Source organism: Hypomesus nipponensis, chromosome 28 (assembly GCF_054491055.1).
Source record: "Hypomesus nipponensis isolate SF chromosome 28, ASM5449105v1, whole genome shotgun sequence".
Lineage (NCBI taxonomy): Eukaryota > Metazoa > Chordata > Actinopteri > Osmeriformes > Osmeridae > Hypomesus > Hypomesus nipponensis.
In genome coordinates, this window is record NC_140388.1 from 9,794,894 (window position 1) to 9,807,314 (window position 12,421).

The following is a 12,421-nucleotide window of genomic DNA, read 5'->3' on the forward strand; positions in this document are numbered from 1 at the left end:
ACGCTCAGATTCACTTAGACTAGCCAATCTCTGTTGGTTTGTCTTCATAAATTCTCTTAATCTAATTAATAATTAGATTGAATAATAATTTTAACATTTTATAACTGTAGGACATAACACCAAATAGACACATACTGCCATGAGATAATATTGACTGAGATGTCAATTACTGCACTTTATTTGATTCACAATAGATTTCAGATTTAGAATCACTTGGAATTGACTTCCACATAAAAGATGCAGGACACATAGAACAATATCATGCATATCCAAATATATTTACAGGAACATTACTGAACTTAATCCCTTTTCTTCTCTCAGTTGTCCTTTCAGATTTGTGAAAAAAAAACTGTGTGTCGATAAATATCAATGTCCCTGTAAATAAATAACAAATGCTGTTTAATTTAATTGTCCTATAAAATTGATTACTGCTGAAAACTTCTGCTAATTATTATCTAGTCCAAGTAATATTGCTTTTTACGAAGGTAAAAGAACCCTGTGGCTTTTAAACCCGATCCCATGTGAACAGTTAGTAATTTTGTACTCTTATGCATTCGTACCATAGAAAACATAAAGGGTGAACATGCTTTTTACACCACTCGTTGTTCACTTGTATTGTCTCCAAGATCAGTGCATAAACATCAGCATTGTCACATCCCATGTAATTTGCCAAGTACCTGGTAGATAGAATAAGCAGTGAAATTGCATAGTGATATGACACTTATTTACAATGGCATAATTATAAGTATATCTAGATAGTGAACTATTATGACATCACAACACAGGCATCGTTTGATTCAATTCCTCTTTGTAGTAATCAGAGTATGGCAAACATTTGAATTTGACAATGCATTGTCCATTAGTCTTTACTTTAGGTTAAATTCATGGTAGCTAACAGGCATTTAGTCACATGGCTTAGACAAGTTCTTTTTTTTCCTCATAAGAACAGCATGTGTTAATAAATACTCTCAACAAATGCACAATATCCACTTTGTCCTGTTTTCTACTTGGCACTCAGATCTACCAGAAGGTGCTGGTAGGCCAAGGTGTTGCCTTTGAAGCTGGCGGCCAGGAGAATGTCTTTGTTGTCGACTGACACCAAGCTGAAGGCCCGGGGCGCTCTCATGTTAAGCTCCTGGAAGGGCTGGAAACGCTGGGTGAGGTCATCCCACAGGTACACCCTGGAGAAGGAGAAATCACTGCCCAGGAGGAGATACTGACGGACGCCCACTGTGAACGGAAACACAGCCATGGAACCACGGGACGGGAGGGTCTGGATCTCTACGAAGCGCTGGCCGTCCCAGCGGACGATCTTGGAGTCGCCGATGAAGCGGGTAAGGCACAGGTAGAGGACCTTCCGCACCCAGAAATGCTTGACCATCTGCACGTCGGCCAGCTCTACGATTTGTAACTGGAAGACGAACTGGCGTTGGCTGCGGTTCCACTGGTAGACCACCGGGGGTTGAGAAGCACTGGATAGGATGAGGTGCTGCTTGCCTCCCACCTCCAGGAATTCCACGTGAGTGTCACGGTGCCAGGGATGCAGGGACTGGTGGGAATAGAAGCCGTTGCTGTTCCAGCGGTAGATGCTGGTGGAGCCTGCTTTTGAACTGTCCGCCACTGCAAAGTACCAATCCCCATCAAGTTGAAAGGTCTCCACAAAGTTCGGCTTCCTAACACGCGTGGTGTCGATGTCTTGGATCTTCACAAACCGCAGCGGGTCCTCTTCCCATCTGCAGACAAAGATTTGTCATGAATGTAAAAAAAAAAGTCAGGATTGTGTGACTTTGCAGGTTTTTTGAGGAAATTGTTTTGAGGAAACCACATCTTACTTGTAGATGTGGGAACCTCCAAATAGCTGAGCCACAACCATGTAAAGGGTGTTGTTTATCACCACAGGCTTGCAATACACAGCAGAGCGAGCTGAGAAACACACACAAATATGGCGTTATTTTTTTCAACGGATTTTGTTTGTTTTTTATCATTTTGGTACGACCAGCTTCGTCCTAATGGTCTCGCAGTTTATTTTGAGAAAATAGACACCAACAAGGAAGATAGAAAATGTAATGTATTGACTTCAGAAAAGCTTTGATAAACATACATGTGATGTTGTGGAACTTCCGGAAGACCATCTCCACATGGTCCCATACATACAAAGTGCAGAAGCCTGAATCAGGTTGGGCGAAGGCTACAAACTGGTCTCCATTGAACTCATAGGACTCCACTGAAACAGACTGGAATGGGAAGGTCTCATAGACTGCAAAGTCTGTAGGGAGAGAGGCATGTATATCACTGCTTCTGATTCAAACAAATGAGCTAACGAATAAATGAGAGATGCCATTGGCTGAGGGCGAACCTGCACTGATGCAGTTGAAGTCTCGTGGGTTGAGCTCGTGGATCCTTCGACCCTGAAACTCAAATGGGCTGGCGCAGTAAATGGTGGGCACGGAAGTATTGGTCTTCTCCATCCAGTCTACCAGCCACTTAATTTTACAGTCACAGCGGAAAGAGTTCCCCCTCAAATCTCTGGGCAATGGAAAGAAAAATCCCTCGTTTGAAATAGAACTGTTACCCTGACTCCATAACTCTTCTGAAGGTATGGAGATGAAATGTAACGTGATGCACACTTACAAGTCCGTCAGAATGTCCAGGTGGTTGAAGAGTTCTCGCGGGAGGACCTTCAGGTTGTTATTAGACAGTGATCTGTAAAGGAGAGAAACGTATTTTGTGTCAATGGTTTTATTACTGTTCCAAACACGGTGACACCCATTTCAGTTTCTTGCACACAACAGGAATTGGAGATACGTACAAGTGGGTCAGAGATTTCAGACCTCTAAAGGTGTGCTTTGACAAAGCTTGAATGTCATTATTTTCTATAAACCTGAGACAGAGAGAAAGAGAGAGAGAGAGAGAGGTTACTAAGGCAAACACAACTCTAATCAAGCCACCCATTACAATAACCGCTTAAAAACAACACTCTTTCTCCACAATATAAGCTTTTTATTGATTTCCTTCAAGTTACTGGGGGACACATATATGTCAAATATGCTTGAAGGTACAGGAGGCAGCAGGGAACACAGCCTGAATATGAATCAGCTTTGATGGGAAAAGACCAGGCAGGGTGTAACTGTACTGTAAGACTGACCTTGAGGGAGAGTACAGTTAAAGGGACAGATGTCCTGTACATACAGATTTATCGATCGATTTACTAAACAGGTGTCCTACCAAATACGCATATAACATGGCAAAGACTACATTAGCCTGTCAAGCTTTTAAGTAGGAAATATGATCTACTGGATTTACTGCTGCCTCTGCAACAAAGTATTTCTGCATAAACAGCCCGTTTCCAAGATCTTGACATCTGCTCTCTTCTTTACGTTTCCTCGTGTAAGTAAGCGGAATTTACGAGCCAGCCATCGTGCGTGCAGCCAGTCTGCAAACGTGAGGGAGCCGTCGATGTGAAGATACGTGTTCATTAGCATTCCCTGAGGGGAGCTTTCTCTGGTAGCTGGTGATGCAGAGGCCTGAGGCTGAAGAGAAGGAGGAGGAGGAGGAGGAGGAGGAGGAGGAGGAGGAGGAGGAGGAGGAGGAGGTGGGAGGAGGAGGGAGGAGGAGGGAGGAGGGAGGAGGGAGGAGGAGAAAGACGGAGGAGGAGGAGGAGGAGGAGGAGGAGGAGGGAGGAGGAGGGAGGAGGAGGAGGAGGAGGAGGAGGAGGAGGAGGAGGAGGAGGAGGAGGAGGAGGAGGAGGAGGAGGAGGAGGAGGAGGGAGGAGGAGGAGGAGGAGGAGGGAGGAGGAGGGAGGAGGAGGGAGGAGGAGGAGGAGGCCTGCGCTACAGCCAGAGCCTCAAATCATTTATGGAGCCTAATGCATCGCCACCTCTTAATGCAGCAAACACCAAGCCATCAGCATCCGCAGCCTCGCATGTCCCAGACCCTATCAATTAACCGAATGGCCTCCTCAGCTTTATCAGGCTGTACCAAGAAAGCATCGGCTTCCCCCGTGGCTTGAACGGAATCAATATTCAATATTGCTCAAGCAATCTTAATCTGGTGCAGCTCTGTGGTTTACAGACTTAATTTCATTAGACCAGAAATATGTTCTAGAATGTATAGGTGTTTATTAGTTTTGTTTTTTGGGGGGGGGTGGGAGTGTTTGGTGGGGTGTACTTACAGGTATTGCAGGTGTGACAGACCTGCGAAGGCGTTGTCAGCGATCACAGTGAACGTGTTGGAGTTCAGCAGACTGATGACATGGACAGAAAGAGGAGGGGTTAGCTGTGGTTGAAACTCGACACGGCCAGGTGTAAACTTGCACATCCCAGATAAACGCTTCACACACACACACGCACGCACGTACTCACACATGCACGCACACGCAGGCACGCACAGTGACACACTCCCTTGCACCCGCATGCATACACACACACACACACACACACACTGAAACACACACACACAGTCCATTGAATGTGCAAGGACTGAGGATCCTTTGTGAACCAGAAGAATTGAAGGGAGTCAGTCCTTGGCGATGACACTGATACAGAGACACTCATCACTGCTCTGTCACCACCACTGACTTGAATAACCATTTATTTCATAGTGGTTGTGTTGATTTTATTGTCCATGCGTAACAAAAGTCAGCTCAGATGATCTGCCTGGCGCTGGTCTGGACTGTAAAATATCCAGCTGCTTAATGATTACATTCTGGCTTTTATTCCATGTGTCATGCTACTCAGACGAAGAAGTTAGGCTTGTTTTGTTTTGGTCGGTCTGCTGCAGAGGAGGAGGAGATGGGAGGAAGGGATGGGCCAGGCATGTCTACTTACAGGAACTGCAGGAGGTGAAGATGAGAAAATGCTCCCTCTGGGATCTCCGTGAAAGCTGCGTTCACCATCGTCCTGATCACAACAGGAACAGAAAACATTCGTCAGAACCGCACAGCTCATCCTGGAACAATACTTCGTAACAATCCAGATGGCTTTTCATCTGTTGGAAACCTTTTTAAGAAGTTGCGAGTAGATATGTTATTCCAAAAATGTAACGGCCTCCTCTTGCCTGCCTTTACAAAATTTTTGGACAAGTGGAAGAAGCAACCTGTCCAGTTGATGGACTATGTAGTTGCATTACACCAAATTAATATGCAGGTTCTGCATGGGTCCAGGGCTTTAGTCAATGTATCGACCTGACCTGTCGGGACTACAAAACGTAGTCTTATCAAGAGCTCCCCGAGCTCAGAGCAAATCTGTTGTACTTTCGGTGTTTTAAAACTAGGACATAGTTTCCTCATTCCACATCCTTGTCTTCGCAGTTGTAAAGAATGAGGCCACCATCACCTACTTGAGCCCTTCAGTTCAAAGACACATCTTGATTATTCAATTATGTAATATTTTTTTAATTAGCAGACGCTCTTCTACAAAATGACATACAGGGGCAGATTTAATATGCAATCTCTTTATTTGCCGTTGAATGCTCTTCCACTTAACGATGCTAAATCACACATTGTGTTCACTTGTTTTTCTAACCGCACTCAGGGTAATTGTTTCAATGTCCTTAAGGGCTCTCCATTTACTCAGAGTGTATCTCATCCACCCTGGCCGAGGGGGATGTCTCTCCGAGGACCGAACACTCGTGGGTTCTCAGAGGTGAATCTATTGTAAGTGAGGTGTCTGTCCCTGTTGGACCGGCCACATGTCCCACTGCTGTTCTCCGATCCTCTTTATCTCAGCCAGCGCTGCCTGACTCTGCTCCAGGGATGAGGAGAGATGGGGGGGCACAGGGACGCAGAGTGCTTGCTTTTCACAGCCTGTCAAAGCTGACCTTGTCCTGCCCCCTCCCCGTCTCATCACACGGCCCCATGGTCACACGCACGTCTTCAGACCCTCTGGGGTCTCTCTCGGCAAACGCAGATCCCCCAGGCGAGGAGAAGCGTGGGTTTGTGTGATATTACAATAAACAAATCAATAGGAGGGGATGTCATCCACGATATCAGGAAGAAAATCTGGAAATGATTCATCCTGAAATTCTTAATAAAGAATGCTTCGTATTTGATTATGGCCATTTAAAATGTCACATCTAAAACGAGTGCGAGACGGGGAATAGGTAGATTGATAATGTGAGGTGATGTACTCACAGGGATATGATTCCAGGGGGGAAGCTCTTGGGGATAGCCTTGGTGTCCACACAGAAGGCACTGTCCTTGGTGCAGGAGCAGGTGGCAGGGCAGCGGGGGATCTTGGGAGCTCTCCTGGCTTCCGAGTCTTCCACCAGACACAGAAGCACGCTCAGGCTGACTAGAAAGATAAGCCTCAGCCATCCTGGGACTTTCCTGGTTCCGGCGTCCAGCATCCTTCCTTCAGTGGTGGACAGAGTGACCGGGACACCTGGTGTCTCGGGGCTGTCAGCTTCTGGAAGTTAGGCTCTGCCCCTCAGTGGTTTGAGAACAGAACCGGTAGCGGCGAAATCGACAGCAGCTGTTGTGATGCTGCACTGTGGAAAGACTGAGGAAGAGTTAAGGACAGAGAGACAGAGAGAGAGGAGAGGAGAGAGAGAGAGAGAGAGAGAGAGAGAGAGAGAGAGAGAGAGAGAGAGAGAGAGAGAGAGAGAGAGAGAGAGAGAGGGAGGGAGGGATGAAGAGGGAGAGAGAGAGAGCAAAAGCAGTCTGTGGTATGCTCACTCAGAGTGTGTGTGGGTGTGCGCGTGTGTGAGTGCGCGCTGCAGCTTCCCGGGTTGTACGTGTGTGCGAGCACTCTCTGTGGAGATGCTGTCTGAGTACACTGCGGGAGCGAGGCTCGGGCTGCGATCCTCCGCACCAGAACCTGTACGCAGCGCCGCTGACACTGAATTATTTACTATAGTACACAGAAGCCTTAAAACGACGGCAGGAGGGGGGAGGGGAGAAAGGGGAGAAAGGGGGAGGCTGGTGTCAAAGCTGGGAGGGAGGCTGAGGAGGCTGGGGGAGATTCTGGTATATTTTCTTCTCACTCCCACAAAAGCATCTTTTCCGGGCCGTTTTTTAGGAGTGAGGATAGGGAGATAGGGGGGAATTTTTTCGTATAAGGTGGAGCAGAAGTTAAGGGCGAGGAAAGTAGGCTAGATCCTCAAGGAGAGATGAAACGTTCAGGTGCTTCGGCTTCCTGCCAACATCTACAAATAAGTCTTGGGAAAATACTGCAGTAAGTACTGCATATCTGCAAAGGTTCAGAATAATGCAGTAATTTTATATTTGGATGTAGTGGTTTGAATTCAACGTTAACAACGACCATTGTTCTTGTCCTGTCTGTTTACAATATCCACACACAATATCTCCCATGGCCCATTTTGTTTGGAACTAATAACAGAAACATAAATTGCACGTCTCTCCATCATTTTGTAATGTAATTTAAAATAAAAAAGTCAGTGTGGTGCAATTATATTATTATATTATCATTATATTATTATTATCCATACCTATAACACACCTCAGCTGAAATTTTGAACGTCTCTGCAACAACTGCATTCTACCACTAGAGGGAGCTGCAGCCTACACAATAGAGAAAGCGGGAGCTCTCTAGCCGTTGTGTGGTCACTGGCTACGGTGGCTAGAAGCGGCTGGCAGAGGTCTTCAGTGCCAGGCACGGACAACTTTCCTTCACAACAACATCGTTGTCACGAGAAAAGGGCCACCTCCTTTCAGCCAGCGTCAGACTGTCCAACATGTCGATGATGCTAGGCCTGAACACAGTGTTCTGTTCCAGCCATTAGCAACAAGTCATTTCCAAAAGGCGTGTGCATTCGGACTGAGCTCAGGGAAGAGGACTCATTCAGAGGGCTGACAACAATGACCCTTGACCTTGCACACTGTGACGTGTCCAGGACAGAGAAGAGGATGAGACCCAAATCCTGTGTGAACCCTCATAGGGAAATGTTACAACTTTGAGAAACTATTGTATTTTAAGTGAATCCTTTTACTACAGCAACTTCCTGATTAGAGACTGCCAGTCAAATTGCCTTTGTACTTTTTAACCACAGGTTTCACCTGTTCACTTGGAAAATCGAACATAAAAATATAAACGTGCTCTCTGTCAGGTTTTTGTGTGTGTGTGTGCGCATGTGCGTGCGTGTGTGTCTGTAGAATCCTGCACTCTAGACTAAACAAGGTGCAGTTGTAGATCCTAGCTGCAGCGTTGAGTAGAAAACGTAGTGATTAGACATGTTCCTACAAGTTCCCCTGCCTCACCTCCTCTTCCACAGGTACAACATCACCAGCTGTGCTTTTCAAGGGGAAAAAAAGGCTCGTTTCCTTTTCAACATGTCAACTTTTTCTGTAAACCTGATTCAAGTCACGGAACACTATTCATCCCCCCCAAAAAAAGACATTTACATTTAGGCGTATAAAGATTCTGTGTTGGCTCTGGTCATGTGACGCTCCTACAGAGCTGTATCCAACTGCGCCCCCCCTCCCCTCCCTGTGAGACACATGCTGATTCCAAATCCGTGTATTCATGTCTACACCAGACCAGCCTCAGTGACCCTTGACCACATTACCTGTGGATATCTACCATGTTTGGATTACTGCTGCTCTGAGTCACCTGGGTTAGTCCAACACTGCTGGATTCATCTGGAAACCCACATCCCACCACGAGGCAGGCAGCCTGTTAAAGGAGCCCTCTGTCCTCACTCTCACATCTGTTTGCTTTGGGCCGCCTAGTTTTTCCGGACCTATGTGTAGGAGGGAACATAAGAAGCGAGAATGCTTCCAGTTTTACCTCGGTTCCTGTGCACTTACTGTGGAAAATCCCACATGCCCCAGGTCATGTATTTACACAGGATGGTCTCACTCAGCAGATTCTGCTCAGACAGGTTCACACAGGATTCCCGCCCCTCGGCTATGCAGAGGAGACATCAGTCAACTTTAAGATTCCAGTCACATAGCAATTACAGAACTCAAATTAATATCTGTATGGACACAGGACACTTGAGAAACAGGATGTTTTTTTCTTCTTCTTCTTTTCCTCTCCAACATGAATGCAGTAGAAAACAACGGTTGCCAATAACCTAATGTCTCCAAGCTATGAACTGTTTATTCTCTGTATCTAACATCCACATAGATGTATCAGAATCAGGGGCTTAGAACCGTCCGAGAACACGCTGTGACATCACACCCCCCAGAGCTTGCATCATCACTGGTGAGGTAGGAAGGATACGCATGCAGTGATAAAAACACACGACCCAGAAATCCAATAAGGCAAGTGTTTGTCACACTACCCGACATAAATCTGTCAGGTTTGATGAGCCTGTCATTTACAAGCAATCCAGACGTCACAAACACACCTATAAAAATCATGATTATTTCATATAATTCGATGGAGGTCTCCAGACAGAGAGTTGACACCTGGTTGCTGCAGGACTGAACAGATCAGCGAGGTGCAGGTGGGCTGTAATGATATCTAGTGTTCAAGACAAATCCAATATGTTCTCCCTGTTCTGAGGCCCCGGTTTCTTCCAGAAAGTAAAACAGACCACAACAAAACCATTTCAAAGAGCTTTTATCCCTTGTAGACTCACACCAAAGCCCACAAGAAGGTATGCCAGCCAATACCATCTGGGACTCAATTCAATTAAAGAGAGTACAAAGACATATGGCTCAGGAGCAAGTGATGTGATTAGAGCCCTGGTCACGATGACCCAGGCTTGATTCATCCCCTGTGCTACCTTGACTCTCAGCCCTGGAGAACGGGGAGGACTCAGGGACGGCAGGGAAAGGATCAAGGAGGAGAGACCGTCCTCAGAAAGGGGAGGAACAAACAAAATCTATCTGACAGTAGATCAATAACCCACTGTCTTCATCTTCTAATCGTTAAGCTGATTACGGATGACTTTCATTGAAGTTGGACGATGAATTCACTTCTAACTCGATGGTGTTTCTTAAATTGTTGAATTATTATCAAAATTGTAGATTTTTTTTTCATATTTAGGGTTGGGGTGTTATTATCACGGGAGCAACCAAAAATGAAGTCTTCAAGGCGAGCCCCATGTTTTTCATCCTAGTTTCAGATCCGAAGCTTTTTGAGTGGAAGAGCCACAAACGACAGACGATCCACCTCCTGGGAGACGGAGGAATGCATGAGCCTGTAGGGATGGAAGAGAAAGGCCCGGCATACCAGTTGATCCTGTTTGATAAAGGTCCTGACAGGCCCAGATTATATGTCTCCGCCTGGAGGAGTTGTCTGTGTCTCATTCCTCCGCTAAAGAAAGTCGATCTGGTGGGATAGGGGCGGGGCAATGCCCGCAGGCGGACGCTTTTTTTTGTGAAGATGCCAAAGCGTCCTTTCGACCAGACACGGTCGGCCTCTGGTTGCTTCGCGTCCCCCTTCTCAACCTGATCACACCCGCAGAACTAGACCCTATAAAAACACCCAGAAGTACACGCTCACTTTCTATTTTTCTTCTTCTTTTTTTTTTTAACAACCTTTAATAACAACACTTCAAACTTCAGAGCACCTTCATAAAGTGCTGGAATGCAGTGCGTTTATTCCAATTATATGGTGACGCTCGTTGAACTCCCTTGACTCCTGGTTCATCACCACGCTCTGAATTAAAGATGGTGGACGCAGGGCATTGTGTGCATTGTTCGTCCTTCCCTGCAGCCCTTTCAACACCAACATTATACTAGTCAGAGCACAAAACACCACATCGTGCGTGGTGTGGGAAGAGAGAGGGGACGGGGCAGGAACTAAGGAGACAATAGTCTGACGTCCGCTGAATGACAGGCCCTGCTCTGGGCTTGTCCCATCTGTCAGTTGGGTCCCAGTGAGCTTGCAGGGCAGCGGGGATCTGTCATGCCCAGAGCCATCTCACAGACCCTCCTCGCTGAGCCACACATCCAAACAACCAAAGGGCAGGGACTACCTTGGAGCCAGTCAGTTTAGATGCAGAACGATTGGCTCTCCTGGCTGCTGAGATTCCTGTTTTTTCATCCGGTGTTTGCGTGTGTGTGTGTGTGTGTGTGTGCTATTACAATAAAACAGGATTTGACAGTCTGTCCCATTCAGCAAGTTGTGTTGCAGCAAGTCAACTCCACCCAATGCCACAGTGGTCATGGCGGAGAAAGGACCAGACAAATCCTCACTAAAGAGGGTGGAGAAACAACCCAAGCAAACAATGATTTCCATTTATAACACTGTCATTTAGAAATGTCAACCATTTTTTAAGAACTGAAAAGAAAAATGTTTGTGCTGGTTAGTTCCAACACCCCCAACCAGCGTGATTCTGTCTAGGTGGAGTTAAACATTGAAGGAGTCAACATAGTGAGCTCTTTGGATCTCTCTTTCTCTTTCTCTCTCTCTTTAACTCTTTCTCTCTCCCCCCTCTCCCCCCCTCTCTCTCTCCCCCCCCCCTCTCTCCCCCCCTTCCTCTCTCTCTCTCTCTCTCTTTCTCTCTCTCTCTCTTTCTGTCACTCTCTCTCTCTGTCTCTCTCTCTCCCCCATCTCCCCCCCCCCCCCTCTCTCTCTCTCTCTCTCTCTCTCTCTCTATGTCTCTCTGTCTCTCTCTCTCCCCCCCCCCCCTCTCTCTCTCTCTCTCTATGTCTCTCTGTCTCTCTCTCAGGGGTCGGCTCAGCTCGTGGAGGACTTTCTCCAGGAGCACCAGCCAGTCTCTCCTCCACACAGCAGATGGAAGCTGGCCAGACTGGTATTCATGAGTCTCTGTATTGCCCTGCTGTCTCCTGTCCCCTTCTACTCCTCATGTCCCGTCCCCCCCACCCTCACTTCTCTCCTTTCTTCCCATAAATAATCTGCTCGATTGCAAAGGTGGCAGTGTCAGAGGCGCACAACGACAGGCTGATGTCACCAGTCCCCTCAAGTACAGGCTTTAATAAGCAAGTGCCCCCACCCCCCCTCCCAGCCACCACCCCCCTCCCCCCGGCCCGCCACCACTCACTCACACCAACCAACCAGACTCCACCACCCACCCCCACCTCCACACACACAGACACCCTCCCTCACCACACCATCTCAGGCTCCCACTCTCCATGAAGGCAGAGTAATGCACCCCCGACTGACAGAGCGTCACCTCAGAGGGGTGCCTGCGAGGTGAAGGGCAGGTCAATCTGTCAGCACTGACACGCCACAGAGTGTGGAAAAGAATGGAGGGGGTTTATCTGTAAACATGGAGCAGACAGGTGGGGCGCCCACCTGAATAAATCAAGTCAACTTAAGTAAACAAGGAAGTAAGGCCATTCGTCAGGGCTGTGGGTGGGACTTGTGTTGAGACATCAATAAGCATACCAACCCTCTAGAATCAGTAAGCATCCATAATCTGATTTTCCTCTGGCCAGTAGTCTGTCTTTGTACATTTTTATAGACCATTCGTCAATAATTAGATGCGGTTTGCTTTTTACCTCCTCTGAACTATGCCTCAATTACCAATGGCCAACTAGCCCCAT

The 12,421-nt window shown here is 47.0% G+C and overlaps 1 protein-coding gene across 1 annotated transcript; it reads right to left on the minus strand.

The window, feature by feature from the left end:
• Positions 1 to 245: 245 nt before the first annotated feature.
• Positions 246 to 6,490, minus strand: lgi3 (leucine-rich repeat LGI family, member 3). The gene is made up of 9 exons (XM_084694759.1): positions 6,131 to 6,490; positions 4,827 to 4,898; positions 4,172 to 4,243; positions 2,810 to 2,881; positions 2,632 to 2,703; positions 2,357 to 2,526; positions 2,102 to 2,266; positions 1,833 to 1,923; positions 246 to 1,733 (listed from the first exon to the last, which is right to left on the minus strand). Exons 1-9 carry the CDS (start codon positions 6,343 to 6,345, stop codon positions 1,004 to 1,006), a joined length of 1,659 nt encoding a protein of 552 aa, XP_084550885.1. The 5' UTR covers positions 6,346 to 6,490; the 3' UTR covers positions 246 to 1,003.
• Between the last annotated feature and the right edge of the window lie 5,931 nt (positions 6,491 to 12,421).